The following is a 25,365-nucleotide window of genomic DNA, read 5'->3' as shown; positions in this document are numbered from 1 at the left end:
ACGGCGTGTTTTTGCTCACAATCAAATAGGGGCAAATTTGACAAGCTATAATAAATGATCTGTGGGGGATTTTGAGCTGAAACTTCACAGACACATTCTGGAGACACCAGAGACTGACTGACTGACATTACATCTTGTGAAAGGGGCGTTATAGATCCCTTTTAAACACACACTCTTCATCAGAAGGGTGGTCAGCATGAGTTGCACATCAACGAGGACTTTAGAGCGAAAGAAGACAGACTTTAAGCGAATAAAGAAAGACATTATTCACTCAGGAACACAAATGTCAGAAGGAAATCTCTTGCTAAAGCAAAATCAGCTTTTTTCAATTGCAATGACAGTCAAGAACGGATTGCACGTATCTCAAGCTCTGGAAGATTTTTGATAAAAGCATGAGAGCGGGGCTTTAAAGGAGGACACACGCTGATGTGTCCTTGCCTCTGACTCCCAACAATGCACCGACAGTCAAACGCTCACTTTGAAACGCACTCACTCTTTTCTTGTCCTCATCTGGGTTCACTCACTCACGGCTGTCTTCGCTGTCATCTCTACGGGATATTACATTTGCGCTGTGAACGATGTGTGAAAAAGTGACATAAAAAAACAAAACTGCAAAAAAAAGTTCTCTCTCAGAACTCAAGCTTGGAGGGTCAGAATCCGCCCCGTTAATATTTAACTGAGAAAAGACACAAACCGGCAATCGTCTGAGATAAAAGCTTGTGGAAAATAGATTTCGAATAAAGGGCAAAAAGAATAAGTGAACAACGGGAGGATGGGATATGAGACAGAAAAATAATAAAGCTCAAAAAAAACTGAAACCAACTGCAAAATAGAAAAGAAATATATGTTTAAAGTCAACATGAAATAATTACTTTCATACATTTCATACTTTCAAAAATAGTAAAATATTGTAATTTAAAATAGACATTTTTTTCTTGCTTGTTTCTGCAACTAAATAACTGCAACTTTTTATCTCGCAATTCTGACTTTATAACTCATAATTCTGTTTTTACATCACAAAATTTTGACTTTATGACACAATTCTGACTTTATATCACGCAATTCTGTCTTTATATCACACAATTCTGACTTTATATCTCGCAATTCTGACTTTAAAATTCGTTATTCTGACTTTATAACTCGCAATTCTGTCTTTATATCACACAATTCTGACTTTATATCTCGCAATTCTGACTTTAAAATTCGTTATTCTGACTTTATAACTCGCAATTCTGTCTTTATATCACACAATTCTGACTTTATATCTCGCAATTCTGACTTTAAAATTCGTTATTCTGACTTTATAACTCGCAATTCTGACTTTATATCTCGCAATTCTGACTTTATATCTCGCAATTCTGTTTTTACATCACAAAATTTTGACTTTATAACTCGCAATTCTGACTTTATATCACGTAATTCTGACTTTATATCTTGCAATTCTGACTTTATATCTCGCAATTCTGACTTTATATCTTGCAATTCTGACTTTATATCTTGCAATTCTGACTTTATATCTCACAATTCTGACTTTATAACTCGCAATTCTGACTTTATATCACGTAATTCTGACTTTATATCTTGCAATTCTGACTTTATATCTCACAATTCTGACTTTATACCTCAATTCTGACTTTATATCTCGCAATTCTGACTTTATATCTCACAATTCTGACTTTATACCTCAATTCTGACTTTATATCTCGCAATTCTGGCTTTATATCTCACAATTCTGGCTTTATATCTCGCAATTCTGGCTTTATAACTCGCAATTCTGGGTTTATATCTCGCAATTCTGACTTTATAACTCGCAATTCTGGCTTTATATCACGTAATTCTGACTTTATAACTCGCAATTCTGGCTTTATATCTCACAATTCTGGCTTTGTATCTCGCAATTCTGGCTTTATATCTCGCAATTCTGGCTTTGTATCTCGCAATTCTGGCTTTATATCTCGCAATTCTGGCTTTATATCTCGCAATTCTGACTTTAAAATTCGTTATTCTGACTTTATAACTCGCAATTCTGACTTTATATCTCGCAATTCTGACTTTATATCTTGCAATTCTGACTTTATATCTCGCAATTCTGACTTTATATCTTGCAATTCTGACTTTATATCTTGCAATTCTGACTTTATATCTCACAATTCTGACTTTATATCTCGCAATTCTGACTTTAAAATTCGTTATTCTGACTTTATAACTCGCAATTCTGATTTTACATCACAAAATTTTGACTTTATAACTCGCAATTCTGGCTTTATATCTCACAATTCTGGCTTTATATCTCGCAATTCTGACTTTATAACTCGCAATTCTGGGTTTATATCTCGCAATTCTGACTTTATAACTCGCAATTCTGGCTTTATATCTCACAATTCTGGCTTTATATCTTGCAATTCTGACTTTATATCTTGCAATTCTGACTTTATATCTCACAATTCTGACTTTATATCTCGCAATTCTGACTTTAAAATTTGTTATTCTGACTTTATAACTCGCAATTCTGACTTTATATCTCACAATTCTGGCTTTGTATCTCGCAATTCTGGCTTTATATCTCGCAATTCTGGCTTTATATCTCGCAATTCTGACTTTAAAATTTGTTATTCTGACTTTATAACTCGCAATTCTGACTTTATATCTCGCAATTCTGACTTTATATCTTGCAATTCTGACTTTATATCTTGCAATTCTGACTTTATATCTTGCAATTCTGACTTTATATCTCACAATTCTGACTTTATATCTCACAATTCTGACTTTATATCACGTAATTCTGACTTTATATCTCGCAATTCTGACTTTATATCTCGCAATTCTGACTTTATATCTTGCAATTCTGACTTTATATCTTGCAATTCTGACTTTATATCTCACAATTCTGACTTTATAACTCGCAATTCTGACTTTATATCACGTAATTCTGACTTTATATCTTGCAATTCTGACTTTATATCTCGCAATTCTGTCTTTATATCACACAATTCTGACTTTATATCTCGCAATTCTGACTTTAAAATTCGTTATTCTGACTTTATAACTCGCAATTCTGACTTTATATCTCGCAATTCTGACTTTATATCTCGCAATTCTGTTTTTACATCACAAAATTTTGACTTTATAACTCGCAATTCTGACTTTATATCACGTAATTCTGACTTTATATCTTGCAATTCTGACTTTATATCTCGCAATTCTGACTTTATATCTTGCAATTCTGACTTTATATCTTGCAATTCTGACTTTATATCTCACAATTCTGACTTTATAACTCGCAATTCTGACTTTATATCACGTAATTCTGACTTTATATCTTGCAATTCTGACTTTATACCTCAATTCTGACTTTATATCTCGCAATTCTGACTTTATATCTCACAATTCTGACTTTATACCTCAATTCTGACTTTATATCTCGCAATTCTGGCTTTATATCTCACAATTCTGGCTTTATATCTCGCAATTCTGACTTTATAACTCGCAATTCTGGGTTTATATCTCGCAATTCTGACTTTATAACTCGCAATTCTGGCTTTATATCACGTAATTCTGACTTTATAACTCGCAATTCTGGCTTTATATCTCACAATTCTGGCTTTGTATCTCGCAATTCTGGCTTTATATCTCGCAATTCTGGCTTTGTATCTCGCAATTCTGGCTTTATATCTCGCAATTCTGGCTTTATATCTCGCAATTCTGACTTTAAAATTCGTTATTCTGACTTTATATCTCGCAATTCTGACTTTATATCTTGCAATTCTGACTTTATATCTCGCAATTCTGACTTTATATCTTGCAATTCTGACTTTATATCTTGCAATTCTGACTTTATATCTCGCAATTCTGACTTTATATCTTGCAATTCTGACTTTATATCTCGCAATTCTGACTTTATATCTCGCAATTCTGGCTTTATATCTCGCAATTCTGACTTTATATCTCGCAATTCTGACTTTATATCTCGCAATTCTGACTTTATATCTTGCAATTCTGACTTTATATCTCGCAATTCTGACTTTATATCTTGCAATTCTGACTTTATATCTTGCAATTCTGACTTTATATCTCGCAATTCTGACTTTAAAATTCGTTATTCTGACTTTATAACTCGCAATTCTGACTTTATATCTTTATATCTTTATATCTTTATATCTCACAATTCAGCTTTCCTGTAGCTCAGTGGTTAGAGCATGGCACTAGCAATGCCAAGGTCATGGGTTCGATCCCAGGGATTGCACATACTCAGACACAAATGTATAGTATAATGCAATGTAAGTCGCTTTGGATAAAAGCGTCTGCCAAATGCATAAATGTAAATGTAAATGTAACAATTCTGGCTTTATATCTCACAATTCTGGCTTTATATCTCGCAATTCTGACTTTATAACTCGCAATTCTGGGTTTATATCTCGCAATTCTGACTTTATAACTCGCAATTCTGGCTTTATATCACGTAATTCTGACTTTATAACTCGCAATTCTGGCTTTATATCTCACAATTCTGGCTTTATATCTCACAATTCTGGCTTTATATCTCACAATTCTGGCTTTGTATCTCACAATTCTGGCTTTATATCTCGCAATTCTGGCTTTATATCTCGCAATTCTGACTTTAAAATTTGTTATTCTGACTTTATAACTCGCAATTCTGACTTTATATCTCACAATTCTGGCTTTGTATCTCGCAATTCTGGCTTTATATCTCGCAATTCTGGCTTTATATCTCGCAATTCTGACTTTAAAATTTGTTATTCTGACTTTATAACTCGCAATTCTGACTTTATATCTCGCAATTCTGTTTTTACATCACAAAATTTTGACTTTATAACTCGCAATTCTGACTTTATATCACGTAATTCTGACTTTATATCTTGCAATTCTGACTTTATATCTCGCAATTCTGACTTTATACCTCAATTCTGACTTTATATCTCGCAATTCTGACTTTATATCTCACAATTCTGACTTTATACCTCAATTCTGACTTTATATCTCGCAATTCTGGCTTTATATCTCACAATTCTGGCTTTATATCTCGCAATTCTGACTTTATAACTCGCAATTCTGGGTTTATATCTCGCAATTCTGACTTTATATCTCGCAATTCTGGCTTTATATCACGTAATTCTGACTTTATAACTCGCAATTCTGGCTTTATATCTCACAATTCTGGCTTTGTATCTCACAATTCTGGCTTTGTATCTCGCAATTCTGGCTTTATATCTCGCAATTCTGGCTTTATATCTCGCAATTCTGACTTTAAAATTTGTTATTCTGACTTTATAACTCGCAATTCTGACTTTATATCTCACAATTCTGGCTTTGTATCTCGCAATTCTGGCTTTATATCTCGCAATTCTGGCTTTATATCTCGCAATTCTGACTTTAAAATTTGTTATTCTGACTTTATAACTCGCAATTCTGACTTTATATCTCGCAATTCTGACTTTATATCTTGCAATTCTGACTTTATATCTCGCAATTCTGACTTTATATCTTGCAATTCTGACTTTATATCTCACAATTCTGACTTTATATCACGTAATTCTGACTTTATATCTCGCAATTCTGACTTTATATCTCGCAATTCTGACTTTATATCTTGCAATTCTGACTTTATATCTCACAATTCTGACTTTATAACTCGCAATTCTGACTTTATATCACGTAATTCTGACTTTATATCTTGCAATTCTGACTTTATATCTCGCAATTCTGACTTTAAAATTCGTTATTCTGACTTTATATCTCGCAATTCTGACTTTATATCTCGCAATTCTGTCTTTATATCACACAATTCTGACTTTATATCTCGCAATTCTGACTTTATAACTCGCAATTCTGGCTTTATATCTCACAATTCTGGCTTTATATCTCACAATTCTGGCTTTGTATCTCGCAATTCTGGCTTTATATCTCGCAATTCTGGCTTTATATCTCGCAATTCTGGCTTTAAAATTTGTTATTCTGACTTTATAACTCGCAATTCTGACTTTATATCTCACAATTCTGGCTTTGTATCTCGCAATTCTGACTTTATATCTCGCAATTCTGACTTTATATCTCGCAATTCTGACTTTATATCTCGCAATTCTGACTTTATATCTCACAATTCTGACTTTATAACTCGCAATTCTGACTTTATATCACGTAATTCTGACTTTATATCTTGCAATTCTGACTTTATATCTCACAATTCTGACTTTATATCACGTAATTCTGACTTTATATCTTGCAATTCTGACTTTATATCTCGCAATTCTGACTTTATACCTCAATTCTGACTTTATATCTCGCAATTCTGACTTTATATCTCACAATTCTGACTTTATACCTCAATTCTGACTTTATATCTCGCAATTCTGGCTTTATATCTCACAATTCTGGCTTTATATCTCGCAATTCTGACTTTATAACTCGCAATTCTGGGTTTATATCTCGCAATTCTGACTTTATAACTCGCAATTCTGGCTTTATATCACGTAATTCTGACTTTATAACTCGCAATTCTGGCTTTATATCTCACAATTCTGGCTTTATATCTCACAATTCTGGCTTTATATCTCACAATTCTGGCTTTATATCTCACAATTCTGGCTTTGTATCTCACAATTCTGGCTTTATATCTCGCAATTCTGGCTTTATATCTCGCAATTCTGACTTTAAAATTTGTTATTCTGACTTTATAACTCGCAATTCTGACTTTATATCTCGCAATTCTGACTTTATATCTCGCAATTCTGACTTTATATCTCGCAATTCTGACTTTATATCTCGCAATTCTGACTTTATATCTCGCAATTCTGACTTTATATCTTGCAATTCTGACTTTATATCTTGCAATTCTGACTTTATATCTCACAATTCTGACTTTATATCACGTATTTCTGACTTTATATCTCGCAATTCTGACTTTATATCTCGCAATTCTGACTTTATATCTCGCAATTCTGACTTTATATCTCGCAATTCTGGCTTTATATCTTGCAATTCTGACTTTATATCTCACAATTCTGACTTTATATCACGTATTTCTGACTTTATATCTCGCAATTCTGTCTTTATATCACACAATTCTGACTTTATATCTCGCAATTCTGACTTTATAACTCGCAATTCTGGCTTTATATCTCACAATTCTGGCTTTATATCTCACAATTCTGGCTTTATATCTCACAATTCTGGCTTTGTATCTCGCAATTCTGGCTTTATATCTCGCAATTCTGGCTTTATATCTCGCAATTCTGACTTTAAAATTTGTTATTCTGACTTTATAACTCGCAATTCTGACTTTATATCTCACAATTCTGGCTTTGTATCTCGCAATTCTGGCTTTATATCTCGCAATTCTGGCTTTATATCTCGCAATTCTGACTTTAAAATTTGTTATTCTGACTTTATAACTCGCAATTCTGACTTTATATCTCGCAATTCTGACTTTATATCTTGCAATTCTGACTTTATATCTCACAATTCTGACTTTATATCACGTAATTCTGACTTTATATCTCGCAATTCTGACTTTATATCTCGCAATTCTGACTTTATATCTTGCAATTCTGACTTTATATCTCACAATTCTGACTTTATAACTCGCAATTCTGACTTTATATCACGTAATTCTGACTTTATATCTTGCAATTCTGACTTTATATCTCACAATTCTGACTTTATATCACGTAATTCTGACTTTATATCTCGCAATTCTGGCTTTATATCTCACAATTCTGGCTTTATATCTCGCAATTCTGACTTTATAACTCGCAATTCTGGCTTTATATCTCGCAATTCTGACTTTATAACTCGCAATTTTGGCTTTATATCTCACAATTCTGGCTTTGTATCTCGCAATTCTGGCTTTATATCTCGCAATTCTGGCTTTATATCTCGCAATTCTGGCTTTATATCTCGCAATTCTGGCTTTATATCTCGCAATTCTGGCTTTATATCTCGCAATTCTGGCTTTATATCTCGCAATTCTGGCTTTATATCTCGCAATTCTGACTTTAAAATTCGTTATTCTGACTTTATAACTCGCAATTCTGACTTTATATCTCGCAATTCTGTTTTTACATCACAAAATTTTGACTTTATAACTCGCAATTCCGACTTTATATCACGTAATTCTGACTTTATATCTTGCAATTCTGACTTTATATCTCGCAATTCTGACTTTATATCACGTAATTCTGACTTTATATCTCGCAATTCTGGGTTTATATCTCGCAATTCTGACTTTATAACTCGCAATTCTGGCTTTATATCACGTAATTCTGACTTTATAACTCGCAATTCTGGCTTTATATCTCACAATTCTGGCTTTGTATCTCGCAATTCTGGCTTTATATCTCGCAATTCTGGCTTTATATCTCGCAATTCTGGCTTTATATCTCGCAATTCTGGCTTTATATCTTGCAATTCTGACTTTAAAATTCGTTATTCTGACTTTATATCTTGCAATTCTGACTTTATATCTCGCAATTCTGACTTTATATCTCGCAATTCTGACTTTATATCTCGCAATTCTGACTTTATATCTCGCAATTCTGACTTTATATCTCGCAATTCTGACTTTATATCTTGCAATTCTGACTTTATATCACGTAATTCTGACTTTATATCTTGCAATTCTGACTTTATATCTCACAATTCTGACTTTATATCTCACAATTCTGACTTTATACCTCAATTCTGACTTTATATCTCGCAATTCTGGCTTTATATCTCGCAATTCTGACTTTAAAATTCGTTATTCTGACTTTATAACTCGCAATTCTGACTTTATATCTCGCAATTCTGACTTTATATCTCGCAATTCTGTTTTTACATCACCAAATTTTGACTTTATAACTCGCAATTCTGGCTTTATATCTCGCAATTCTGGGTTTATATCTCGCAATTCTGAGTTTATATCTCGCAATTCTGACTTTATAACTCGCAATTCTGGCTTTATATCACGTAATTCTGACTTTATAACTCGCAATTCTGGCTTTATATCTCACAATTCTGGCTTTATATCTCGCAATTCTGGCTTTATATCTCGCAATTCTGACTTTATATCTCGCAATTCTGACTTTATATCTCGCAATTCTGGCTTTATATCTCGCAATTCTGACTTTATAACTCGCAATTCTGGCTTTATATCTCACAATTCTGGCTTTATATCTCGCAATTCTGACTTTATAACTCGCAATTCTGGGTTTATATCTCGCAATTCTGACTTTATATCTCGCAATTCTGACTTTATATCACGCAATTCTGACTTTATATCTCGCAATTCTGACTTTATATCTCGCAATTCTGGCTTTATAACTCGCAATTCTGGGTTTATATCTCGCAATTCTGACTTAGTGTTAGTGTTATTATAAAGAATTATCTAGATGTTTTTTTTGTTTTTTTTTGAACAAAATATATTATGTTTTAAGAGCTAACTCTGTTTCTGTGCAGATTCCGACACCATCCTCGCTGTCCTATTTGGACAGGACTGGTCGTCCCTGAGGAGGTCAGGTCAATTTGTTTCACAGCTGTACTTTGCGTTTTCAATCCCATCCAAATTGAACATGTCTGTGTTTTTCCTCACACAGCTTCTGTAAAAATTACAGAGCACCTGTAATTGCTGAGTGTTTTTGGAAACCTCTAGAGTCCTCTAATGCTGCTGGGAAAGGAATGGCTATTGTGGTTCTTTTTCAAAACACTTCTCCTTGTTTATTTTGACCTTTTGTCCAACACTGTGACTAAAGCTAATTGGTGCACTTCATTACGGTGTAGACCTTTAGCCAGCATGCTGGGGAAAGTTGGCAAATCGGTTGCTCGATTTATCAAGCATGTAAACTCAGATTCTTGTGGTCAGCACATTTGTAGTCTTGTTAGTTATGGTTGTCAAAAACAGTTTTCAGGTTGCATTTCTTAAAAAAAAATAAATAAAAAAATGCTGCTAACCATATAATCATGCATTTTAAATAATAAAATCAACTTTTTAAATGGAAGGAGAAAACGATTCATTTATTTTGCCATTGACATGTATGCACAATCAAACTGGGCGGTACAAATTAGTAAAATCGAATTAAATTAGATAGATGACAGTATGGACAGATTGCATATTATGACCACTATTGGAGGCCTAAAACTAATTAAAGACATCCATCTGTCGTCGTTCTATCCATCTACCCATCTACTCATCTATCCATCCTATCATTCTGTCTATCTATACCTGTCTGTCTGTCTAGCTATACCTGTCTGTCTGTCTATCTGTCTATCTATACCTGTCTGTCTGTCTGTCTGTCTATCTATACCTGTCTGTCTGTCTGTCTGTCTATCTGTCTGTCTGTCTATCTATACCTGTCTGTCTGTCTGTCTATCTATACCTGTCTGTCTGTCTGTCTGTCTATCTATACCTGTCTGTCTGTCTGTCTGTCTATCTATACCTGTCTGTCTGTCTGTCTGTCTATCTATACCTGTCTGTCTGTCTGTCTGTCTATCTATACCTGTCTGTCTATCTATCTATACCTGTCTGTCTGTCTGTCTATCTATCTATACCTGTCTGTCTGTCTATACCTGTCTGTCTGTCTGTCAGATAGATAGAGATAGATAGATAGATAGATATTAGATAGACATAAATAAATAAATAATATGAAAACAAACAAAAGAATAAATTATGATATGACAATTATAATAAATTTTAATGTAATCTTTGAATTATTATTGTTTTTTTATAATTTCCTTCATTTATTCTTGTCTGTATTTCTTTTTAAATTTCTTTTTATTCTTTTTAACTTTATTTTATATATTTATATTTATTTATTCTTTATTTTTTCATTTAGTTTTGTATTTATTTATTTAAGCATTCATTTATTTTATTTATATTTATATATATTTTCTTTATTCCCACATTTACATTATGCACACTGAAACAAAAAATAAATAAATGCATGTGGGAATAAAGAAATATTAAAATAAATGAATGCATAAATATATACAAAAATAAATGAAAGAGTACATAAAAGAATAACAACAAATGTACAAATAAATACAGAAAATAAATAATAAATGAAGGGAAAGAGTAATACAATTTTAAAAATTCAGTATTAAATTTAAATAAAAATGAATTACATTTAGTAATTTATTCCTTTTTTTATTTTCTGATTATTTATTTCATTTTATTTGTTTTTTTGTTGTTGTTGTTGTTGTTTTTTGGTTTTTTTTGGACCTCCGTAGACCTCATCCATAAAAAAGAGTGTATAATTAAATCTCTATATCTGATTTCATGGCTCCTGAAGTAAAACCATCTGAAATCCACCTGAATTTCTTCACATTGAACATCTTGTTTAACTTTGAAATACATCACATTACAGGCTTTGCAAACAATGTTTCATGTTGCTTTTAATTGCTGGCCTTCAGACAACAAAACTGGAGAAGAAATCATTTGAAAAGTTTGGTTTGTTGTTCGTTTGACTCTGGACAGATGTTACGGAGAGTGTGTGGTATTCATTTATGTGTAGTTGGCCCTCAGGAGAGACAGAGTCTTACAGCTGCCAATGAATCTAAATGATGTTATTTCATGCGCTTCACCTCAAGAGAAGAAGACTTTACACAAGCAGACTTCATAAAGACTGCACCACCTTGAATAACAAGAAAACGCATTCCACTGGGGAAATATAGTGTGAGAGGGTCGAAATTAAAGGGCTACTTCACCGCTGGCAAAATGGGCTTTTAATAAAAAACTTTGCTGTAGAAAGGTTAAAAAAATGAAAAACAGACACGAGAAGACAAGAGTTGTCTTTCCTTTTGTAAATACCCCTAATGCACTGGGCATGCTGCCATCCAATGCCACTCCCAGTCTGCTCCTATAGAGTGCATTAGTGCCCTGCTCATTTACAAATGTTGATTATATACATAAAAACTATATATTTCAAGTCTATTACAAAATATGCATACATATATCTATATATCAGACTTGGTCCCATCTCTTGGTCCCATATATTATATATATTATATATATTATATATATTATATATATATATATATATATATATATATATATATATATAATCAACATTTGTAATATATATATATATATATATATATATATATATATATATATATATATATATATCAACATATATATATATATATATATATATATATATATATATATATATATATATATATATATATATATAAAAAAACAACATTTATAATATATATATATATATATAAAAAATTTAGATTATATATATATATATATATATATATAATCAACATTTGTAATATATATATATATATATATATATATATATATATATATTACAAATGTTGATTATATATATATATATATAATTTTTTTTATAATATATATATATATATATATATATATATAAAAAATTATATATATATATATATATATATATATATATATATATATCAACATTTGTAATATATATATATATATATTACAAATGTTGATTATATATATATATATATTTTTTTTTTTTTTTTTTTTTCCCCCCAAAAAAATTTTAGCATTCAACTACATCATTTGCAGTGCTTCATGGGAGTGGGAGGAGCTAAAGAGCCATTTTGGTGCGTTTTACTTGTCTCGACTCTGATTGGAGGAATTTTCTCTGCAGAATCATAGGTAATGTAGTTTTTCCACCGCAAATTCTGCTGTTAAACAAATCTTATTGCTTTAAAAAACATGAAATAATGCAGGCTGGTGGCTTCAGCATAAGCAAATTTCATCGATTAAAGACAGCCCTACTGTGAGCTGTGATGTTGTTAAAGGTTTATGAGTTATAGTTTAAAACCAATTTCCATTGGGAGTTTTTACACAATCTGGTAGACTTTTGCTGACAAAGAAACATGAATTTATCGGTCCAGGTAACATGGAGAAATAGTCAACGTTCATTTACATACACTACCCACATTGTATCAATACAAAGTGAGTTAAAAATCGACAAACTTATACTGAGTGTGAGTTCTTAAAGTGACAGTGCATTGTTTACTCACTCTTCATGTTGATCTAAACCAGTCTGGCTATAAAATAAGCATGCCAAAATAATGAGTTAATGAATACTCAACCCCACATTATCTCATCTTGATGAGAAGAACATGAAATATTAGCCAAAAAATTACTCAATATCATGACATTTTATAAGGTTATTTTGTCATTTAATATCAGAGTCTGATGCCCCGCCCCCTCCATTATGTAATCAACATAAGTGGGCATGAAGTGTCCAACATCCCAACATTTTTTCAGTCAATTAAGTGCATCATTCAGGTATTTAAAGTGCACTTATTCTATTTGTAATTTCCGCGTGAACACACGACTCACACTATAACTCTTCAGAGGTTGAAACTCTTTTCACACGTGAGCTAAAGACCTTTTCCAGCCAGAGTTCAACAGCTGTATTTGCTAAGTGCAATCCATTACTGAAGCACTACAGTCTTCAAACAGTCGATTCCTCATCCGGTCAATGAGATCTAAAGGACACGGTGTCCACCGGGATGCGGGACTGGAGAATGTCAGAAGGTTTGAGGTCAACCAGTGGGTCACATGAGATGCAGGTCGAGTGATTTGTATTTTCACAGCCTAAGGCCTTAAAATGGTTTGTGCACTATATATTTTCAAAATCGAATAGTTTAGATCACACAAGCTAGTTTGCTAGTCAAGCTAGCAAAATCCTGTGTTCTTAGGCTGATTTTACTGATATTCTCTTCTGTCCAACAGTAATGTTTGAAAGAGTCTCTTCTGCTCACCTAAGCTGTGTTTATTTGATGAAAAATACAGTAAAAAATCTGAAATATTATTATAATGTGAAACAGCAGTTTTCTATGTGAATATATAGTAAAGTGTAATTTATATCCAGTGATCAAAGCTGAATTTTCAGCATCATTACTCCAGTCTTCAGTGTCACATGATCCTTCAGAAATCATTCTGATATGATGATTTGCTGCTCAAGAAACATTTATCATGATTATTAATGTTGAACACAGTTCATGTTTTTGTGGAAACTGTGATACATTTTATGTTTCGGAATTCTTTGATGAATAGAAAGTTCAAAAGAACAACATTTATTTAAAATATAAATCATTTGTAACATTTTAAATTGCTGAATAAAACCTCCAGGACTGAAAAAAGTCAGACTGATGAAAGATTATGAAATATAAAGAAACATCTTTACAGGAAAATCATGAACTGATGAATCATACACAAAAAGACCAGGAACCCGTATGAAGAAAGCAAACGGTCAGTTTTGACTCCATGTTGACTTTAGGAAATAAGGAAGAGTGGAAAACAGGATTGTGAAGGCTGAAGGAATGAACTCCGGAGAGCCAAGAACCCGCGCCAGGCTGATCTGAACTCCGCCGCGAGGGCTGGCGAGCTCTTTATTGTTAATTAGAGAGAAGAGAGGGAGTAATTACGCTCATAATGAGTTGGCAGGGTGAGGGGTGTAAATGAGACGAGAGGCTGCAGTCCTTCAAACTCAGACATTGATCCTCCTTCACGGCACTGTAAGACCTCTGAACTCAACTCAACTCACGTCTCGCTGCTGTTCTGCCCATTATGAGCCGCAGGGAGGAAAGGAATTAAATGGAAATATATAGAGAAGATTAATTAAACAAAAACAAAGCTGTACGGCACAGTCATGCACCAGGACGCTGATCGCTCAACCAACAAACAACTGAAAATAAAACTTTCCACAAATGTCCAGTAAACCAAAAAGACAGATATGTAATGTGTGTGTGAGTGTGTGTGTATAGCGTTTAATTGTCATACAAATAACGTTACAAAAATGGTATTCAAATAGGCATTATGCAAAATATAAATTCTCTTTCATTTCTCTGTAATCTTTAGCTAATCTAAAATTAGTTGTACTCATATATTTTCAGTGGCTAATGGTGGATATAATATATGCCAATATAAATATAAAATGTATTTTAAAGGTGCCCTAGAATTAAAAATTGAATTTATCTATCTCGGCATAGTTAAATAACAAGAGTTCAGTACATGGAAATGACATACAGTGAGTCTCAAACTCCATTGTTTCCTCCTTCTTATAAGAATCTCATTTGTTTAAAAGACCTCTGAAGAACAGGCGGATCTCAACATAACACCGACTGTTACGTAACAGTCAAGATCATTAATATGTATGACCCCAATATTTGCATATGCCAGCTCATGTTCAAGGCATTACACAAGGGCAGCCAGTATTAACGTCTGGATCTGTGCACAGCTGAATCATCAGACTAGGTAAGCAAACAAGAACAATAGTGAAAAATGGCAGATGGAGCAATAATAACTGACATGATCCATGATATCATGATATTTTTAGTGAAATTTATAAACTGTCTTTCTAAATGTTTTATTAGCATGTTGCTAATGTACTGTCACCATCGTTTCTTACTGTATTCACGGAGACAAGAGCCGTCGCTATTTTCATTTTTAAACACTTAGTCTGTATAATTCATAAACACAACTTCATTCTTTATAAATCTCTCCAACAGTGTAGCATTAGCCACGGAGCACAGCCTCATTTGGAATCAAATGTAAACATCCAAATAAATACTATACTCACATAATCCGATGTATGCATGTAGTATGCATGACGAACACTTTGTAAAAATCCATTTTGAGGGTTATATTAGCTGGTTATATTAACTTTGTTTATGCAGTGATAGAGTCGAAAGCTCGGGAGGGGACGGAGAGCGTGAGCAATTAAAGGGGCCGCAGCCTGAATCGCTGCATAGTTAATGATGCCCCAAAATAGGCAGTTAAAAAAATGAATTAAAAAAAATCTATGGGGTATTTTGAGCTGAAACTTCACAGACACATTCAGGGGACACCTTAGACTTATATTACATCTTGTAAAAAAACGTTTGATGGCACCTTTAATGAAATTAATACTTTTATTCAGCAAAGGAGCATTAAACTGATTTAAAGAGACAGTAAAGTAAAAAGATTTCTAATAAATGCTGTTCTTTTGAAATTTCTAGTCATCAAAGAATCCAGAAAAATACAATTCATGATGGTTTTCACAAAAATCTGAAGCAGCACAACTGTTTTCAACATTGATAATAATCATAAATGTTTCTTGAGCAGCAAATCATCATATTAGAATGATTTCCGAAGGATCATGTGACACTGAAGACTGGAGCAATGATGCTGAAAATTCAGCTTTAAATCACAGAAATAAATTATAGTTTACTATATATTCACATAGAAAACAGATATTTTGAATAGTAATAATATTACTGCATTTTTAATCAAATAAATGCAGCCTTGGTGAGCAGAAAGAGACATTTAACTCTATATTTTACTTTGCACATTGTTATATTTTAAACAAAAGTGTTTATTTTGAAGTTTTATTTTACTCAGAATTATTGAAAAAAGAGTCTCTTCACAGTTCTGCCTGTACATTCTGAAAGAGATGACATTTAACTGGCTAAATAATTCATTTCTTATCACTAGTTAAAACTGCTTTCATGTCGGCACCGATGGCCTCATGGGCAGCGTGCCGACATGTAGCGCCAATGCGCTTCGGGCAACCCAAGTTCGAGTCCCGGCTTGTGGTCCTTTCCCGATCACGTCCCCCTCTCTCTCTCTCACTTCGCTTCCTGTCTAGTAACTGACCTATCATAATAAAAGGCAAAAATGCCAAAAATAAATCTAAAAAAAAAAAAAAAAAACTGCTTTCACGTGTAATTTAGCAACATGTATCATACACCTTCCAAATTTCAAATTCACCAGGAAATGAGTTTCACAAAGTGTTAAATGCTTTAATTTCGGTATGACTACAAGTGATAGACTTGGAGAAACACGTGGTAAAACCTGCCTGAATAAAGTTACAGCTGAAACCTTGAATAAAATTTGTGTCTGCATACTCAATTTAACATGAACAAAAGCCAGACTGTGAGTAATGCGAGCCTCGTTTCCATTCTCATGGACTGAAATGTGTGTCTTCTCAGGATGAAAGCTCTCTCTCACCTGCAGCATGAAGATCATGCCCATGATCATGGAGTACATGTCGTATTTGCCCAGCTGTTTGCTCAGAGCTGAACTCATGGCCTTCAGGGCCTCCAGATACTGTTTCAGAACCTTCTTGCCCATGTTGCTCAGAACCTCCGACGTGTTTCCATCCACATAGAGCTTCATCCAGCTTCCGTGAGACTTCTCCGCCACGCGAAACAGCTCGTAACCGTCCTCTGTGAGAGAGAAAGAGAGGAGGGAAATAAATTTAACAGACATAAACAATGACAGAGAAAAAATCAGAACGCAGATGACTGATTTTAAATGCTTTGTTACTGCTAAGGAACACAATAAATTAAATTAAATTATTTAAAAATATATATTAAATTAAATTAAACAACTAAAATAAAACACAAAAAATACAAACCTAATAAAATTAAATGATTAATACACCTAATAAAATCAAAATAAATTATACAATAAAATAAAATACATAAAAAAAAATACTAAAATCTCTAATAAAAATGACTGATGAAATCAGAACGCAAGTGACTGAATTGAACTGCAAAATTAATTAATTACAATAAAATAAAAAAATACAAAAACCCCTAATAAAAATCATTACAATTACAACAGGGTTTGAGCGCTTCACCGCAAGCAGCAATTACCAGGGTTCAAGCGCTTTAAGACCTTTAATTGTATGTATAAAATATACTATCTATTATTTAACAAGCCTGTAAGCAGCAAAATCAGAGAGGAAAAAGACCATTTTAGACATTTATATATGCAAAATAAAATAAATACATAAAATGTAATTTACTTAATTTGTAATATTTATAATTTGCAGGGTTGTTTTTAATATTCATGTATGCATGCACAGATATAAATTTACAAAATGAACCAGATATGGCATAAATGAGCACTTTTGGCATACTATATATATATTCACCAAATAATGATTTTTGCATCATGAGACTTTATACACAAACCCTTTTTTTCACAGCCTAGTCCCAGATTAAAATGCATGTTTGAGTTGTTTGAGCAATTCCAAAAAGAGGTTGTTGCAGCATTGGTGCTCGGGCTCTAATAAAATTAGAATCAGTGCACCATCTTGGATTCTTTTCACTGAGCTCATTGCAATGCATTCTTATCAAAGAATAAATGTGATGCTGGCCAAAAGAAGGTGTTTTAGACAGCATAATTGTATTTCATAACAGCTTTCATGATGCTTGAATGCTCACTATGTTTTGAAACAGAGCCTCAGTGTTATGAAGACACCACGAGGAGGCTGTTGCATAAGAAGCAGGTGTCTGCTGGCTGTTTAAAAGCGGACAGACACTAAGGGCCTCACAGCGGGATCTCGGAGTGAGCTAACAGGCACGTCTGCCTACAGGACACCTCCGTCTCGCTCTGTGCCTCTCTCTGTCTAATGTGTCTCTCCACATCTCTGAGCTCTGATTCTCCACACAACTGATGCGTGTAGAATGACACGCACACGACGGGAAACACACCTGACCCGAGAATTAAACGCACATGGCTCTCTGAAATAATGTCTGAGTGCAATTTAACATGCATTAGGCGTAAACACGAATCTTCTATCTACAGTCTTTCAGCTCAACTACTGAGCCACAGTAACACAAGGACACACATTAAGTATGTACAACAAACAACCTGCTGGCATTGAGGTGGCCAAGCATGCATACTTACTGTATAACATACTAAAAGCATCCACTTAAAACAGCATCTTTATACAATAAGCCTCTTAAATGCACAACACGAATTACCTTAAATATAATAGCTAAATTATCTAAAGCACTAATGCAAAAACATGTCCATGAACACACATGGGCTGTATCTCAATTTGCATACTAAAGCGTGCACTTAAAATTGAATCTTTATGCAATAAGCTTCTTTGTTTTAAACTGTTTGCATGCATAAAATGAATTAATAACCAGCCAAATAACCTTAGGATACTAATGGATGCTAAATTACTAATGGATGCTAAATGTATTACCTTAAAATTCAAAATTAATTACCATGGCAACTGAAAAAGTTACTCTTAATCTGAAGTGCGCTGGGGTTGTTTGTAAAATTCATACATGCACAGATAAACACTTAAGGTGCATCCCAATTTGCATACTTCTGCACTATTCTATGCCTTTTTGTAGTTTAAATAGTGTGAGTAGTGTGTTCACACTGAACATTCCAAATAGAATAAGTGTACTTTAAATACCCGGTTGACGCACTTAATTAACCCCCCCGAAAAAAGTGTGGAATGTTGGACACTTCATGCACTCAACTGTCACAGCTTTAATTACATAATAGAGTGGGCGGGGCATCAGACTGTACTGAATGACAAAATAACCTTATAAAACTCATACACTACATGGATGAGTACATGCATAGTGAATAAAATAAGTCCATAGAGTATGTGTCATTTGAGACACAACTTTAGAAAATCAACCAGATATAAACCAAATGAGCACCTTTGGCATAATATGTATTTACCGTATTATGATTGTGCATGATATGGCTTTATATCTATCCAAAATAGCATGCATGCATGCTTATATATATATATATATATATATATATATATTATATATATACATGCTTATATATAATATATATATATATATATATATATATATATATATATATATATATATATATATATATATATATATATATATATATATATATTTATAAGCATGTATATATATATAATATATATATATATATATTTATAAGCATGTATATATATAATATATATATATATATATATATTTTTTTTATATATATACATGCTTATATATATATATATATATATATATTAAAAAAAATATATATATATATATATTTTATATATATACATGCTTATATATATATATATATTTTTTTTTATATATATATTTTTATATATATATATATAAATATATAAAAAAAAAATATATATATATATATATAAAAAAATATATATAAAAATATATATATAAATATTTTTTTACATATATATATATTTTATATATATACATGCTTATATATATATATATATATATATATATATATATAAAAATATATATATATTTTATATATATACATGCTTATATATATATATATATATATATATATATATATATATATATATATATATATATATATATATATATATATATAGATATATATATAGATATATATTATATTATATATATAATATAATATACAGTGCATGTATTCATCCCGAACTGTCACGAAACAGACGTCAAGGTTCATTTTTAATGCTATCGTTATCGGCCAGATAAGAAAATTTGGTCGATATATTAAAGCTGATAAAAAGTGGATTATTTCCTTCAGCTGAGACATTTCAGATGCACACTGTCCGCCATTATGGTTTTGAATTGCTTGAAATATGATTTAAATCACTTCAAAAAGGAAAATACAGTGCAATGTACAGCCAAGTCTGTCATAAAAGCTACATAATATTATAATGAGAACATTATAATTGTGTGCTTGGGACATGGATTTTAATGGTGAGACTTTTGTTTTTGTAATCAGGCTCTCAAAAATAATATAAAAATTTTGATTTAGATTTATCTGCCAATTTATCGGTTATCGGCTTTCAAATACAAAATTATTGCTTATTGGCCAAAATGTTTATATTGGTGCATCCCTACTGTAGTGAACAGCACATTCTAGGGCCCAGTTTATGGCCGGGCCTCTCTCTGTCCGTAACAGCGGACAAACGTTTGCTACATTTTGATTGGATCTTGGTGGCCTAACACAAACAAACTGTCCAACGCCATCAGATAAAGATGGAAGGACAACATCCAGACCTCTCTTAGAGGGTAAGAAGAAGACCTCTTGTACCAAGCCTGGGGAGGACAAGGCTTCTCATTGGTCCACAGGCAGTTACTGCCCTTTACCCATCTAGACATTGTTTCCTAAAGTTGGCCAGAGACTGCCATAAAAATTCCTTGGGACCTTAGCAGAAATGGGTGAAACAAAGAGAGATCACAAAGATCCATCCGAATCCATTCAAAACTATGTTTGAAAACCTTAGAACTGATGCAAACTACACATCCATTTGATACTTATTCACCGAAATAAGTATTCTCAGTGACAGCCATTTGTAGTGCAACATCTGATACAAATACAGCTGTTAATGTACAATTGAATGACAGTTCAATCTTTTTCATCATGTTTAGTCTCTATTTGTTTAGAATATTGCCAAAGGTATTCTGGTGGTGGTTTGGAAAGTGAGAAATGCATTGGTAAACTTTAAAGACACTGTAAAGACTTCCAACTTTGTGCTTTATGCAAATGAGTTCCACAGGGGAGAGAAGGGTGGGCCACACTCTGTGTGTCCCCTCTGATGCCAGCAGCCAATCACAGCACTCGAATGGAGAAGCGCCAAAATGCAATCTCCTCCTCATCGGAAAGGGATAAAGGTACCCTTTCTACCGACACTCCTTGTTCTGAGTCTGCCCTTCAAACAGGGAAAGACGTAACAGATATTGTTCTGAGTCTGCCCTTGAAAGGGGGAAGACGTAACAGATACCGTTCTGGGTCTGTCCTGCACGGGGACAGATGTTAACAGATATACCGTTCTGAGCCTCTGGTCCATCCAGAAGAGACAACAACAGAGACGACCATGTTCTAAGCCTCCAGCTTTTGAGGAAAGAGACGTTAACCAACACTACGTTCAAAGTTTCCATCCAGCGAAACAGTGACGACATCCGCAACAAGGTTAAGCCCAGGAGAGCAAACCTTCACTTCAAGGTACCTTCGTCTGCGTGTTCCAGATTGTTAAGGACCTTCTGCACCTACACCAGGGCCTCATCTGCTTGTTCCAGATTTTAGGACCCTTTGGTGCTCCAGGAGATCAGCATCCCACAGAGCTTCGTGTTCAAGACTGTTGAAACAGATTCTGGCTCCTCTCCCCACTGCATTGTCACCCGGCACAACCAGTGGAAGACGTCACCGTCATCGGACTCGACCAAGTGGAACGTAAATATCACTTAACCAAACCTCTTTCCAGAGACCTTGGCATTGTTGTATATTATCAGTATATAATTTCCTAATTTCCATTAGATGTAATATAGCTGATGTTAGTTAATAACAAATAATCTCTCGTTTATTTGTTTGGTGCATAATAAGGTTCTCCACCTTATTATTTTCAGAGAAACAGTTTATCTTTCCATAAGATAACGTAACTCTTCCATAGCCACACTCAACTTAATCACTTGTATTCTATGTATCTTCTGCACTTTATTTCTTTATCATTCATGGTATTCATTTAGTAGTTGTGTTAGTTATTCTTGTTTATCTTTTTGTTAATAAAATTTCTTTTATTACACTTGTGTCTTCCTTGTGCTGATAATACAGAAAAGGCTCTACAAGTTAGCAATTTCACCAATCTTTCAGATAAATCAGCTAACCACTTTACATTAATTCTAAATGAATGAAAGCCCCTGTAGGGAGTGAAAGACCCTGACTGGTGCCCTGAACTAGGGAAAGGGGGGGAAAGTGGTTATCTGATGTACTCATAACCACACCTTAAGAGACGTGTGATCCAAAATCACAACGTCAGCGGTGACGTGAGTACCAATCCCTATTTTACTTCGCGTCCTTGGATGGACAAAGTAAAAATCACTACACTACTATGCATAGATATGTGTACATGTAATCTCAGTGCTTCAAATGCTGAAAAACGTCAATAAATGAGCTTGAGAATAATATCTCACATAGCAATACATTTACCTCAGGAAAGTCATTTAGTGTCCACAGCATGTTAGTTCACTAGAGAAATGAACTCTTCTAGAGGGAGCATTTCACTAAATATATGCACTATATTAGCTTATACTTTTACTTTATCAGTTAGTAATGTCTTAATTATTTAATGTTTAAATAAATTTGTCATGAAAAGAAGTTATGACAGAAAGTGTATAAATTATTATATTTCAAATATATTATTATATTTTTTAAACCGAGACTGATGGAGATCATGTTAACCCAGAGAAAAAAAGTGATGAATGAGACAATTACTAAGCGTTAGCGGGTAAAACATTTTCACATGAATCTACTCTCTTATGAATTCTCTGCTGGAACGTTCATCGAATTGTCATAACACAAATAAGTGAGGCTGTGCCTAATCAATTATATGATTATGCTGAATTAGCCCATGAATCCATGTCAACGGTTATGACAGTGAAACATAGTGTTATTCCCACAGTATCAGCTCAAAGTCATGTATATTACAGCTGTGAGATACATAACAGCGATACAGCAGTGAGAAACCATGGATGATTCTCAGAAAGCGGTAGGCACAGCAGCGTCTAATGAAAGCGTAATTCACAGCATTGATCACAGAGCAGGAGAGTTAACGGGGCGTCCGCTGGGACCAGCCTCTCCCTGCTCCCGGAATAATGCCGATTATTCATGAATATTTACTGCTGGAAATCAGAGAGAAAACAAGGAAAGACAATGGAGAGAGAGACAGACAGACGGATGGAGAGATAGATTCAGGGCCGCATAACCTTATTTATAACTTTTTTATTTTCTTACTTAAGAGAAAAACTTGATAATTTGTATTCCTAAAAATATTTCTTACGAATATTTAAGAAAATAATAATACGAAAAAAATTGGGTTACACTTTATTTTATAGTGTCGTAGTTACATTGTAATTACTCAAATACGTACTGAATAATATACATGTACTTACTATAGAATCACATTTATGGTTAGTTACTTGTAATTATGCATAATTTACTGTTATTACTATAGTAAGTACATGTAGTAACGTGTAACTACGGTGCTGTAAAATAAAGTGTTACCAAAAAATTCTTAAAATTGTTCTTTACAAAACTTTCTTAGAAAGAATCTTCTTAAAAACAGTCATACAGCACCTCTTAAAGTAGGTTTAAACTTGTTTAAACTAGTCTAAAATCCCCAAAGGTAAGACGTTTAATTCATTTATCGTGTTGTTTTTAATTAAGTCATGTAATTAAACAATACAACATAACACTAGCTACTAACGAGTTCTCTGAAGTGACACCGACGATCGATGATGTAAACAATGAACGGTCAAACAGGGATCTAGTGATAGATGGGAGAGTGTGTGTGTGGTAGAGTGCACGTGAAGGTGTGTGTGTGTGTGTGGTAGAGTGCACGTGAAGGTGTGTGTGTGTGTGTGGTAGAGTGCACGTGAAGGTGTGTGTGTGTGTGTGGTAGAGTGCACGTGAAGGTGTGTGTGTGTGTGCGGTAGAGTGCACGTGAAGGTGTGTGTGTGTGTGTGGTAGAGTGCACGTGAAGGTGTGTGTGTGTGTGTGTGTGGTAGAGTGCACGTGAGGGTGTGTGTGTGTTTGAGGCCACTCTTTCTGCATCTGGCCAGTGCAGGATTCTGAATGCTCCTGTCATAATGACGGATGTCTCCTCATACACCAGCCTCTCTGAGATCCTCCTCAGGACGTCTGCGTCTCCTTCCATCAAAATACCTTTCAATAAACCTTTCAAGTAATCCGATGGCGTAATTATCACTCATTTGTGCTGATGATGGTGTGTGTGTGTGTGTGTCATGAGAAGATCCTCTCTGGTTTAACTGGTCTGGGATTTTATTTGCTGTGCTATATTAATAAAGATCAGCACGTGTGTGTGTGTGTGTGTGTGTGTGTGTGTGTGTGTGTGTGTGTGTGTGTGTGTGTGTGTGTGTGTGTGTGTGTGTGTGTGTGAGTGTGAGAGAGAGCTCAGGATGTGCTTAATAATGCAGTTCATAATGTATCCTGGGTGAAGTGCTGAAAATGGTACAAAAGGAGAAATCTCTGGGGAGGTTTAGAATGGCACACTATCATGCTATTTTTGTAGTATGCAGTATGTATACTGTGCATAGTGAATGAAATACCCAAAATATGCAGTATACCTCGTGCAATGTGCTCGACTTTGACTAGCATGACAAATAAATTAAATACAATCATTAAGAGCGATGCCCTTCTGCATTATTATGAAATACGTCATATAAATATTGCAGTACGTTAGAATACAGTTCATACCCTCTCTGCGCTTCACACACACACACACACGGGTAAAGCAGGTCAGGATCTCTAGTGTGACTCAGGGTTCTGCTGCATGTTGCATGTCAATAATGCACAAGCTTCTGCTCTCAGCATGTTACCGTGGGAAAAGTGTTATCTGGAGAAAACCTCCAACGTCTCGCTTTCAGGTCAATGTGCTTAGAAAACCTCTGATGAGTGATTCTCCTCTTAATCACAATAATTCATCTGCAATTTAATTAAGTGCTTCATTAGGCTGCAAAAGCATGATGGAGAACTTCTACATTGCGAAGAGAGAAAGACAGACATGGGTGAAGTGAGTTCATATTTGCCTGTACGTCACACAG

The 25,365-nt window shown here is 33.7% G+C and overlaps 1 protein-coding gene across 1 annotated transcript in view; it reads right to left on the bottom strand.

Annotated features, from left to right (window-relative positions):
• The window catches only part of pigg (phosphatidylinositol glycan anchor biosynthesis class G (EMM blood group)), a 131,188-nt gene that overhangs the window by 57,962 nt on the left and 47,861 nt on the right, over nt 1-25,365 (bottom strand). Inside the window, exon 7 of the mRNA XM_067393556.1 lies at nt 16,991-17,208. Within this exon, the coding sequence (XP_067249657.1) occupies nt 16,991-17,208 (218 nt within the window). The remainder of the gene's footprint in view (nt 1-16,990; nt 17,209-25,365) is intronic.

This window comes from Chanodichthys erythropterus, chromosome 1, assembly GCF_024489055.1.
Source record: "Chanodichthys erythropterus isolate Z2021 chromosome 1, ASM2448905v1, whole genome shotgun sequence".
Taxonomy (NCBI): Eukaryota; Metazoa; Chordata; class Actinopteri; order Cypriniformes; family Xenocyprididae; genus Chanodichthys; species Chanodichthys erythropterus.
This window is presented reverse-complemented; position numbering and strand designations above follow the sequence as displayed.